Source organism: Daucus carota, chromosome 7 (assembly GCF_001625215.2).
Source record: "Daucus carota subsp. sativus chromosome 7, DH1 v3.0, whole genome shotgun sequence".
Lineage (NCBI taxonomy): Eukaryota > Viridiplantae > Streptophyta > Magnoliopsida > Apiales > Apiaceae > Daucus > Daucus carota.
In genome coordinates, this window is record NC_030387.2 from 11,755,528 (window position 1) to 11,768,312 (window position 12,785).

Below are 12,785 nucleotides of genomic sequence, written 5' to 3' on the forward strand. Positions count from 1 at the left end.
AATATTAAAGTAAGTGTGAATTTGTAGTAGTGAAAGTAATAGAATGTGACAACTCGGCTAAAAAATTTAACAAACAGCTTAGAAATCTAACACAGCAATGTGACTCGGCTAGTAACTCGGTAAAACAAAATTCGATGCCTAGGAAACTCTATTGCATCTCTGTAAATTCAAAACTACACAGCAACTTGGAACTAAAAATCAACCAACAGACGCAACTCACAATTTGGTGATATTAATATCAAAACAAAACTCAAAGCGGAACAGGGGCTGCACATCAATCTACACTGCAACACAAGCGCAAAAAAAAAAAACTACAAAACTACAACCAATCGGCTAAATACAAAGTGACACATGTGAAAAACGAAAAGAAAAACAGGTCATACACAAACTCAGTAGATCATCACTAAAATCACAAGAATTTAACATCCGTACGGATTGATCGTTAAAAATGAATTTTTTAAAAATATAAACTTCATTTAGCACAAAACTAGTCCACCGAGTTGGGTGTTTTTACTAATTTGAATATTATAAAATATCATCAAATAAGTCTTGATTTTTTTTTTAAAAAAAAAATTCTCCATCACTAAAATCACAAGAATTTAACATCCGTACGGATGATTCGTTGAAAACAATTTTAGAAAACACACAAACTTCGTTCGGGACAAGATTAGTACACCTAGTTGGGAGCTTTCACCAATTTGACTGTTATGAAACACCTTCAAATAAGTCTTGATTTTTTTTAAAAAAAATCTCACATCACTAAAATAACAAGAATTTAACATCTGGATGGATGAATCATTGAAAATTTTTTAAAAATATAAACTTCATTTATGACAAAACTAGTCCGTCAAGTTCGGTGTTTTTACGAATTTGAATGTTATAAATGTGACGCACCATAATAACCGACTAAGCATGCATAATTCGATAAATAATTAAACTACAGAATTATAAAATATTAAAGCTACAAGTCTAAATCCACATCCCCGGAATCACCAGGAATGAGTATGAACAACATCTAAAGTTATTACAATCCAAAATAAAATTCAAAGTTATTACTACAAGTTTTAAAATCCCCAAAAGTCTTAAAAGATAAAGTTAGGGAACTATGAGTTCCCAACCTGCTCCATCATACGGCGGTAGGCAATACCCGATCCTGAGGTGGTCTTACGGGCAGTTTGCTTGAATCGAGCCATCCTCGGGTTTCACTGAAGGGTTATCATAAATAATACAATTAATGAGCAAAAAGCTCAGCAAGTGAAAGCAGTATATAACAGTTCACAATATGCAATATAAACAATTGCAACAATATCAAGGAATATCACAAGGTATAATCTCAATAAAGGTGCAAAATGAGATAGCAATTTATTGGAATTGGAAACACACAACGCTACGAGCATTGAGGGATGATCAGCCATCAGGCTCCCCGCTACTGATACTGCAATTAATTGACTGGCGCCTCAGTCTTATAATAAAAATATTATCCAATTCCTTTTAAGGTAAATTCAATTTCGATAAAAAGGGGTCTTGATCAAAGACAAGTCATTCAGCAAAGGTATTTTCAAAGTTTAAGTGATCTTTCTAAAATAAGGGAATGTTATTAAGATTAGGGTTCCAAAAGAGATAATTCAGTTCAATGTGGGGTATCAAGTTCTCATTCTTTATCAAGGGACAATTGGAGTATAATCATGTGGGTGTAAGGTGATACTAAATGAAAAGGTCAATTCAAGTATTAAGGGTATTATTGAACTCCAACGTTTGATCATAGGGTGATAATAAGGTGATTCAGTTCTAGATAAGCAGTAACAATGCATTCACAGGGTATACAATTATCAAGCAAGTATAAAGGAGAGTTTCACTTGCCTGGACTAAGCTTACTTAACACTTGTACTGAATCTTCTAGAGGTTCCTTGCCTGGCCTCGTACTTGCACCTATAATTAATAGTATCCTCGTCACCACAATGCTAACTACCTTTTCGTGTGTGTGTGTGTGTGTGTGTGTGTGTGTGTGTATACACATATATATATAAATATATACACTTAAGCTTAATTAATAACAAATCACATACTCCTCAAGTAATGCACATAACAAGTAAGGCATGGCATTTTATCAATTAGCTATTATCACTTAATAGTCTCTAATTATACCTAAGTCACTTAAGCAATTAGTCAAGTAACACATAAGGTCTAAGACCAACACTTCCTAATTACACTTTATTGACCTCAACTTAACCAAATAAGAGTAAGGCACACTTGTGCCCCACCTCACAAGACTCACCAATGAAATGCATCCTATTTGACGTACTAAAATGCTTGCCTTGGCAACACTTGTGTGCCTTGGAAAAAATGATGCTTCTATACTAAGTGCATTGACCTATAATAACATTAATAATCCTAATATCAATTAATAATTAATATTTAATCAATATTTATTTCATTTCTAATTTCCAAAAAACTTTGCAGCCCTGCTCTTCTCTACCACGCCAAACATATCCAACATTATTATACTTTCGACGGTGTAAGCCTCCTGTCAAAACCACCATTCTCCGTCTCATCCCTCCCCGAGACCTGTACAATAGCCTCGATCTCCCTCTCTCGTCTCATCCCTCCCCGAGACACCTGTACAATAGCCTCATCTCCCTCTCTCGTTACTGCAACAACTACACAACCCTATTCCCCATCTTCTTTATTCACTCTCCCTCTCTGTCGCTGATTCTACAATCAGCGCAGCCACTACAGTCGGCTGAACAACAGCCCTGCCAACAATAAACCAAGCCACACCATTGTCCAACATAGCCACAAATACTCTTCTGCATTAACTCTGCCTCAGTACCTTATCAAACTTCAAAATCAATGTCCTATATATATCTTTCATTACTCAATCAAACAACTTGTACAACCCTCCTGTATAGGCGGCAACATCTGCCACCAAACCACCATTTCCTTTCCCATCTCCTTACTGTACTACACTTACCACCTGATTCTTATTCTTTTCATTGCTTCAATCCTGATCAGCCAACCATAGTCACCAGAAACATCAAAAACAAACCTGCACATAACTAATTGGAACACCCAGAAATCACAATCTAATCCTACACACCAGCGAAACACCAATTCCCTTCCCTAATTTCCCCAACCTACCCTGTCAAACAACTATCAATGGAACTACTCAACAACCCCAGGCACACCTGCCCCCATAACACCCACCTTCCTTAAGCTCACCAACAGCCACACAAATCAGCCCCATTCCGAAATCCTTAACACCACCAGATTATAACCAACTGCTGAGTCAAAAACCAGCCGCCTGTAACAAAACAGTTGTTGCAATCACAGCCGTAAGCAAATTTCCTCCATCATCACACCACTAAGCAGTCGTCCCCTTCGACTTCATCTTTCTCTTCCCCGCAGCCACTGGGAATCAAAAGCAGCGCCACTACTTTCCGTCGCCGCCACCACACATGGCTGCTACCGCGCTGCAACCACGAAGCCACCATAGTCAATCAAAACACCACATGCGACTCTCTCTGTCCGGTTACTCGAACCCACCACCAGTTACAACTCAATTCCGACGAAGTTGTCACTGACCCAAACAGCACCTCCTCTGCTTCCTTTCTCAACAAGCGGCGCGGCTTCCCTACACACACCGTCGACCTCCTCCAATCGACCACATCCAACTGAGCACTTACTCAATCCAACCCCTGCGACAACATCGGAAACTCTGTCCCAATCTCTGCAATACCAGCGCCCAGCGGCGTCGCCGCCATACCCGGAGAGCCGATCCCATCACCACCACAACTCGAATCATGATATACAACAAGTAAAAATCGCTTATACACGAAATCGAATCCTTACCAGTATGAATCAAAGTGAGAAGAAGAAGAAAAATTTGGAGAACCCTAATTCCCAATTGAGACTCAGCCGCCTCTGTTTTGCTCTTGATATTAGTCTGATTTGTTTTGGGGTTATCTGATTATATCAGATAGAGAAATACTACAGAAAGCGCTACAGAAAATACTTACAGAATGATGCGGCAGATAAGCTGGACAGAGCATTTAAGATGTTGTCGGCACTTACCTAGTTATCGCTGCTTATCAGTCATCATCACACTTATCCCTTTTAATTTTCATACTGTTATCTCTTTTGTTTTGTTTGTACTTCCAATATTTTTATTTTTTTATTAAACCTAAAATATTTCAAATTTTCAAATTAATTTTTATTATTTTAAATTTCTTATTTAAATATGTATTTGTATATTATAAATAATGGAAATGAAAGTGTTTTATCTTATTCTTTAAGTAATTTACCTTTTAATTTGTGTTGTCTTTTCTTTTTAAATTATTTGACACTTATTTTTACTGTATAATACTTTGATGTAAATTACTAACTTTACTATATTAGACTTGTAATATACATAATATGTGAGGGTTTTTTTAGTTATTCTTTTATTTTTTTTATATGTAATCACCTTTTTAGTTTTATTACTCTATTTTTCAATGTATTTATGCCAGTTCTGTTGTAGAACTAAAAACGGGGGGTGAGCGATTCGTGCTTTGGACTGGTCTCGATGTGATATGCCTACGTATCTTCTGCTTGAAGAAGAATCAATTCCAAAACGTAGTTCTAGTTATGAGGGGTAGAGCCCTTTATATAGGCGCTTCGGAGTCAGAAGTCGGATGGAAATATGATTCCGTATATCAGACTTCTTATCGAAGTATGCCTCGAGACAAGAGATAAGATGAACTCTTATCCTTTCGTTGCTGATATTTATCCGCACTCCGGGATGTTTATCTGTTAGAATCAGATGTATTATAGAACTTGTATTCGTAACTGGACCTACAACTGGGCCTCTATTAATTATGAAATTAATATTTAAGAGTCTCAGGCCCTGTTTAACTAGGCTTTAGTATCCTTGGGCTTTTAATATCCAATAATAATTAAATATTATTTCTGACCCGTATCATTTGCCCCCCAACTTTCGACAAGTTCTGTAGAAACTTTTCAAAAGTTGCTGAGACCTTATCGGCTTTCTGAGCTTCATACATCATGCGAGAAAGCTAACTTCTGCCAATTCTTATCACCCAAGGTCTGAAGTTTCATAAATAGCGCAAGGATCTCACCGATCTTGACTACTTTGAAATAATTCGAGATGACTTGAATTGACTGTATAGTAAAGATAGCTCTGTTTCGTATCCTTCGGGATTGCACTTTATTTTTCATTGGAATATCGGAAGACACGCGTCCTTTTTATGACCTTCCGAGTAGTTTTCGCATTATTACGGGTCCTTTTTGTTTGTACAGCAAGTATCCTTCTCAGATTTATGCTTGTAATGGTGCTCTCGAGCATTTTCATATTTTTTCCGGGGCTTAATTCAATTAAATTGGAATTTCTGCGATTAAATTCCAATTTTCTAGAATTTTTCGAGCCTTTAAAGAATTTTCAAAATATTTTTTGAAATTAAAATCTCAATTTTGTGATTTTATTTTTTTTTTTGAATTTCCAGGATTTTTTTCGTATTTTTCCCCATTTTTGAGGAATTTTCAGCATTTTTATGAATAAATCATAATTTATTTTCCTGAAATATCCCTTCTTCATGTGTATGCTTCCTTGGCGTGGGTGACCCCCGCCAAGGAGGCACTTATATTGCCACGCCCAGGGGATATGTCTCCTAGGAGTGGGTGACGAGTGAGGCTTCAAGTGGATTGCTTCCTTGGCGTGGGTGACCCCCGCCAAGGAGGCACTTCAGCTGCCACGCCGAGGAGACATGTCTCCTGGGCATTGGTAGATGATGAGGCCGCAATTGGCTTGCTTCCTTGGCGTGGGTGACCCTCGCCAAGGAGGCACTACTGCTGCAACGCCTAGGAGATATGTCTCCTGGGCGTTGGTAGATGATAAGGCCGCAATTGGCTTGCTTCCTTGGCGTGGTGACCCCCGCCAAGGAGGCACTACTGCTGCAACGCCTAGGAGATATGTCTCCTGGGCGTTGGTAGATGATAAGGCCGCAATTGGCTTGCTTCCTTGGCGTGGTGACCCCCGCCAAGGAGGCACTACTGCTGCAACGCCTAGGAGATATGTCTCCTGGGCGTTGGTAGATGATAAGGCCGCAATTGGCTTGCTTCCTTGGCGTGGTGACCCCCGCCAAGGAGGCACTACTGCTGCAACGCCTAGGAGATATGTCTCCTGGGCGTTGGTAGATGATAAGGCCGCAATTGGCTTGCTTCCTTGGCATGGTGACCCCCGCCAAGGAGGCGACCCCAATAGGACGCCTAAGGGACTTTGGAGCAGTTCTTTGCTAGGTCCTGTGGGCCTAAGTCTACGCATGTTAGGCCTACGTGGCTTAATTTTTCCTTTTCTTCTTTTTTACTTAGACATCTCCAAGTCCTTCTAGAATAATCGAGTCACTTCTGAAAAATTTAAATTTCGTGGGCTTCCCGCCTAGACAAAGCCCATTCACCGACTATGAGCCCATTTGACCGCTAATAGGCGGTAACCCTAAGGTTTACCGGCTGTTGAACCGGTTAGAGCCCCCTATATATTTGAGTGACTTGGGGTTCATTTCCCTCATTCACTAAACTTTCGAAGTCTCAGAGCCTAAACACTTTCCCAAATTCTCTCAATTTTCTATAGCTTTCGGCGAGTTCTTAGGCGAGTTTTCCGGCAATCTTCAAGAAGATCCCAATTTCCGGCCGATATTCAAGCGATTTTCCAGTTTCCGATCAATCTTCATCTTTCCTCCATCATTTTCTGGGTTTAGAGCATCCATCCGAAGAATATCAATGGCGGATTCAAGCTCGTCTCAACAATCACAGCTCTCTCAGCCACCTGCTCCTCGCCAGCGCGCGAACCGAGGTAAAAAATCCCTCGTTCATGCTAGCGTTTTTTCACTTAGGGAGTTGCTTACTGAGTGTGGGGAAGCCTTTCCCAATTTATTGCATTTAGAATCTTATAATTATCCATCCAAGTATTCTCAAAAGGATGTAGATGCCATAGCTTTGGCTTTTGGAATTAACGGGCCGTATAGGGCTGTTGCTCCGGGCCCAAATGATCGGGCCTGTTACCCAAAGCCCGGAGCAATTAGGGTTTATAAGGAGACTTTCTATTCGGGCTTTAGGCTTCCACAACCCATGTTTGTCTGTAGACTTTTTGCCGAAGCCTGCATTTGTCCAACTCAGCTCCAGCCCAATGGCTGGAGGTTTATTTACTGTTATATGGTCCAGTGTAAAAAGCATAACTTAGAGCCCAGCATTGCCGTTTTTCGGTATTTATTTAAATTTGTAAATGCCCCCCACGATGAGGGTTGGGTCAAGATCCAGTACAGGAACTTGGCCAGTAGTATCTTTGTTTCTGACTCGGCCCCAGATTCCCTCCCGGCCTGGAAGAAACAGTGGTTTTATGTTTATATGGAAGGGGCCGACTGGGGTGAATGCTTCAAGCCCAACTTTAGTCGGGCCGAAGACGGGCCTGTTAGGTCACTAAAATTAGGCGTGGAGGAGGAAGCCGCCATCAGAATCTTGACTGGGGACAACCTTCACCACAGCTCCATTTTGATTTCTGAGGCCTCACTCCAAGAGCACGGCCTGAGTGATTTGGGCCCCCAGGGTATAATCTTTTTCTTTTAGTCTTTTTTTTTTTGCGATTTATTCCTGTAATTGGGCCTTTAACCTTTTCTTGCATTGCTTGCAGCCCTTGCCACCCTTGGCAATATTTTTAAGAAGAGGGAGGCCCATGCTTCTCAAGTTGTCGCTACGGAAGTTCCCCGTCAGAAACGGGCCAAGAAGGGGGCAGACGGCCCAGTGGTCGAGAAAGTGCCAGCCTTTCTGACCCCAACGCCCACAGCCGTGGAAGAGGACCCCAACCCATACGTGGTGCAATGGGGCCTTCTTAACAAGGACACCATCGTGGGTGACTCTCGGGCCGCCGCAGAGTGGTCCAAAAATGTAATTACCCCGCGGGACAGGGCCCACGTGGTGGAATCCTCCGACGATCTACAGATCGAGCTGCTCGGAGCACAGGCCGTTGCGTCGGTAAAAATCTCAACTTTTCTTACTTAGTGTTTTTGGCTCCCTTTTTCTTTCTTATGTTTAGTACTTAGAGTACTTTTTATTGTGTTAACTTCTCTCTTTTTGCAGGTCAACACTTACCTCCAAGCCGCCCTTCATAATTTGAAGACGGTGAGGACGGACTTGACGGTCGCCGAACGCGACCGCGACAGGTATCTTGAATCCTCCACTGCCAACTTCGAAAGATTCAGGCAAGTGGAGAGGGAGTTGGCTGAGGAGAAGGAAAGGGTGAGGACCCTAGAGGCTGAACTGGAGAGGACTCGCGCGGAGGCGATCGCGGAGTACAAAGCCTCTCAGGAGTTTGACGACCTCTTGGCGGCTGAGTATGATGCCAGCTTCCCGGATACGTTCAAAGCCTGCTGGGAGACAATTATCGGGGAGTTGGGCTCCCAAATCGAGGGTACCTTGGAGAGGTTTTTGGTCCCTCCGGTCCCGGGGAAGACTCCGTCGTCCCCGGTCGACTTAAATGAGGCGGCTTTAGGGGATTCTCATCCAAACGCCACCCAAGATGAGGATGCCCAGGACGGGGTCGAATCTCCTATGGCCGAGGATGCGGAAACAAAGGATGTGGAGGAGGAGGACGAAGAGGTCCCCGAGAAAGCGGCCGAGGCCAAAGAGGGGGACGACATCTTCGATGATGGTCTGCCCTAGACTAGGTGTTTTTAGCCCTGCGTGGCTTTAGTTTGTATATATTTATTCGTATATTTATGTCAACCCTTTGGGGTTTAACTCCTTTATTTATTTGTCAACTTATCTATCAAGTTAACTTCTTTTGCATATCATTCTTTTAGCTTCGAGCCTCATTTAGCACTTTTCAACTTCGAGTTTTTTATCCATATTGTTTCATACCTAGGATTTCTATCTTTAAACATGTAAGTTCAATTTAGAACTTGTGAACTTTTCATCAAAGAAAGCACAAGTACAAGGAAAAATGACTTGGATAAACATGCTAGATAATCCTCAGGACTTTATTATTATAGTAAAAGAAATAACTATATTTGGAAATCAACTACATGGCAGTGGTCAACATGACCTTATTTTTGTGGTAACTACTAACTTCTGTTATCACAGAATAGACATCAAATATAATATATCTTTAAGTTGGTTGCATGCCAACTTCTGGGAACTTCAACTCCTTCCAAGGTTTGGAGTTTGTATGAGCCATGGCCTGTGACAGTCTTAACTTGGTAGGGGCCTTCCCAATTTGGAGCCATCTTGCCTTTGGGGCCTACCCCAGAAGCTTCAATTTTTCTAAGTACCAGATCTCCTTCCCGGAAGTATCGCTCCTTAACCCGTAGGTTATAGTAATAGGAAGCTCGTTTCTGGTTTTCCACAATCTTAGCATGAGCTTCGTCACGAATCTCATCAATCATATCAAGTGCAAGTCTCATACCTTCTTCATTGGCTTCTGGCTCATACTGCTGGACCCTGGAGGATGTATGAGTGATTTCAAGTGGCACCACTGCCTCGGCTCCATAAGCCAGCTGAAAGGGGGTTGCCCCAGTTGAAACCTTACAAGTTGTTCGATACGCCCATAGTATTGGGAGTATCTCATCGGCCCATGATCCCTGGGCTTTCTCAACTCTTTTCTTCAGTCCATCAAGGATTATCCTATTGCCCACCTCAGCTTGTCCATTAGCTTGAGGATGGGCAACTGAAGTGAAGCGTAACTCAATCGAGTAATCCTCACAATAACTTCTAAACTCGGCATTATTAAACTGAGTCCCATTGTCTGTAACCATGACTCGAGGTATTCCGTACCTGCAGATAATGTTCTCCCACACAAATTGCGCAACTTGCTTGGTGGTTATCTTGGCCAACGGCTTGGCTTCAATCCACTTAGTGAAATAATCAATCGCAACCAATAGAAACTTTCTCTGCGCACTAGCAAGTGGAAACGGTCCAAGAATATCCATCCCCCACATTGCAAAGGGGATAGGAGTATTGATAGACGTCAGCATCTCAGGTGGCTGTCGTACAACGGGTGCAAACCTTTGACAACGATCACACCTTTTCACATAGTCTTGAGCGTGCTTTAGCATATCTGGCCAATAGAATCCAAGGCGAGTTACTTTATGAGCTAATGCTCTTCCACCGAGGTGTTGGCCACATACCCCTTCATGAACTTCTCTAAGGGCTTCTCGAGCCTCATCCGGCCTCAAACATCTCAAATAAGGGATCACAAACGATTTTCTATATAAGACCCCCTCAATGGGTACATACTTAAGGGCCCTTACCTGTAACTTTCGCGCTTCATCAGCATTAGGCGGTAGATGACCGCTTTGTAAGTACAACTTAATCTCATCCAACCAAGTGGCCCCTGTGTCAATGGGGGCAGCTAACTTTGCTTCGATGCTTGGGGTTCTCAAAACCTGATAATAAACGCTTCCTGAGCATACCTCGTCGTCGGAGGATGCAAATTGTGATAAGGCATCAGCCTTGGTGTTCTCCTCCCTGGGCACATATTCTACCGAGCATTCTTCGAATAGTGCCATCTGGGTCTTTACAATCCTTAGATATTTCAGCATAGTCTCCTCACGGGCTTCAAACTCACCATTCACTTGGAAGACTACAAGCTTTGAGTCACCACAGACTTTCAAATTCTTTACCCTCAAGGTTCTAGCTAGACCAAGTCCAGCTATTAATGCTTCATACTCTGCTTCGTTATTAGTGGTCGGAAAGTCTAGCTTAATAGCATATTCCACTGTAAAGCCATCAGGGCTTTGGAGCACAAGTCCTGCACCACTACCTTTTGTTTTTGAAGCCCCGTCAAAAAATAGTAGCCAATATTCTTTAGGTTTTTCTTCCTTAGTAGGTTCTTCTACCTTGTCTCCTTGCCCCCCGACTTCCTGGTTGCTAATGGTGCATTCAACTAGGAAGTCAGCTAAGGCCTGAGCTTTAATCGCCGTTCGAGGCTTATATCGGATATCAAATTCTCCAAGCTCAATTGCCCACTTGATCAATCTTCCACTAGCCTTAGGGCTATGTATAACATTTCGGAGAGGTTGGTCTGTCAAGACTTCTATCTTATGAGACTGAAAGTAAGGTCTCAACTTCCTCGAGGCCGTAATCATGGCCAAAGCAAATTTTTCGATCACTGAGTAATTGAGCTCCGCTCCATGCAGAACCTTGCTCACATAGTATACTGGTTTCTGGACTTTGGATTCCTCCCGAACCAAGACGGCGCTTAGCGCTTGTTCCGAGACAGCTAAGTATACATACAGGATTTCGCCCTCTACGGGTTTTGATAAGATTGGTGGCTCTGCCATATATTTCTTTAGATGTTCGAAGGCCAATTGGCTCTCATCCGTCCATTCAAAGTTCTTAACCTTCTTTAATGCTTTGAAGAAAGGCAAGCACTTGTCTCCTGACTTGGATACAAACCTTCCCAAGGCTGCAATTCTTCCTGTCAGTTTCTGAACATCCCTTACACTCTTTGGGGGTTCCATATCTAGGATAGCTTTTATCTTGTCGGGGTTGGCTTCAATACCACGCTTTGAGACCATTAGACCCAGGAACTTCCCCAAAGGCACACTTAGCTGGGTTTAACATCATCTTATGCGTCCTCAGGACTTCAAAGGCCTCTCTAAGGTGTTCAAGGTGATCCGCTTTGTTCAAGCTTTTCACCAACATATCGTCTACATATACCTCCATAGTCTTACCAATCAGATGCTTAAACATCTTGTTTGCAAGGCGTTGGTATGTTGCTCCTGCATTCTTAAGTCCAAAGGCCATAACCAAATAACAAAATACACCAAAGTCAGTGATAAACGATACCTTGGGTACATCGTCCTTGTCCATCCGGATCTGATTATATCCGCTGAAGCCATCCATGAAACTCAGCATCTCATGGCCAGTAGTGGCATCTATCAGTGTATCAATTCTTGGAAGAGGAAAACAATCCTTCGGGCAAGCGTCATTTAGGTCAGTGAAGTCCACACACATCCTCCACTTCCCATTAGCTTTCTTGACCATAACAGGGTTGGCCAACCATTCTGGAAATTGTATCTCTTCGATAAAACCCGCTTCCAACAACTTATCGACCTCCTGTTTAATGGCTTCTTGCCTTTCAGGGGCGAAGTTCCTTTTCTTCTGCTTAATAGGTTTCCTCTCGGGGTTTACATTCAACTTATGGGTCATGAATGAGGGATCGATACCTGGCATATCAGCCGCTGTCCAAGCGAAAACATCACGGTTGTTCCTCAAGAACCTCACAAGCTCTTGTTTCAAATCTTCCTAGAGTAATGCTCCAACATAAGTGACCTTTTCAGGTTCTTCTGTATACAATTGGATTGGAACCAAATCTTCGGCAGGCTTGCCTCTCCTTTCCTCTTCTTCTCGGACATCAAGGTCATCTGTAGGTAATACTTGCCCCCCGGCTCCTCCAGATCTTAATGCCCCAATATAACAGCTTCGGGCCATTTTCCGATCTCCTAATTCTTCTCCAATTCCGTTCCTAGTCGGGAATTTAATCTTCATGTGGTAAGTGGACGGGATTGCCTTAAAAGCGTGTATCCCGGTCCTTCCAAGGATGGCATTATAGGTCGACGAAGCTTTAACAACCAAGAAATTTATCATGCATGTGGCTTGTCTAGGTTCGGTACCCATAGTTACAGGGAGTTGGATCATGCCTTCAATCTTGGTTTCCACATTGTTGAAGCCATATATAGGCATATCCGAGGGTGTCAGTTGAGTATCGGAGTATCCCATCTTTTCATAGGCATCATAGA

The 12,785-nt window shown here is 42.4% G+C and overlaps 1 protein-coding gene and 1 long non-coding RNA gene across 3 annotated transcripts; both read right to left on the reverse strand.

The window, feature by feature from the left end:
- Positions 1-899: 899 nt before the first annotated feature.
- Positions 900-3,986, reverse strand: LOC135147626 (uncharacterized). 2 transcript variants are annotated; one of them, XR_010285283.1, is made up of 3 exons: positions 3,850-3,986; positions 1,861-1,929; positions 900-1,205 (listed from the first exon to the last, which is right to left on the reverse strand). It is a non-coding gene; the product is annotated as an uncharacterized LOC135147626 (long non-coding RNA). The 2 variants fall into 2 exon arrangements; XR_010285282.1 differs by having other exon boundaries at positions 1,861-2,565; positions 2,615-3,973.
- A 5,165-nt stretch (positions 3,987-9,151) lies between these two features.
- On the reverse strand, positions 9,152-10,550 carry LOC135147894 (uncharacterized). The gene is made up of 3 exons (XM_064081931.1): positions 10,048-10,550; positions 9,567-9,816; positions 9,152-9,283 (listed from the first exon to the last, which is right to left on the reverse strand). Exons 1-3 carry the CDS (start codon positions 10,548-10,550, stop codon positions 9,152-9,154), a joined length of 885 nt encoding a protein of 294 aa, XP_063938001.1.
- Between the last annotated feature and the right edge of the window lie 2,235 nt (positions 10,551-12,785).

Coding starts and splice junctions, on each gene's coding strand:
- LOC135147894 (XM_064081931.1), bottom strand. CDS start 10,550: ATGGCACTATTCGAAGAATGCTCGGTAGAATATGTGCCCAGGGAGGAG. Junction 9,817..10,047: donor AGGTGTGATCGTTGTCAAAG/GTTTGCACCCGT, acceptor CATTATCTGCAG/GTACGGAATACCTCGAGTCA. Junction 9,284..9,566: donor CGTATCGAACAACTTGTAAG/GTTTCAACTGGG, acceptor CTTCTGGGGTAG/GCCCCAAAGGCAAGATGGCT.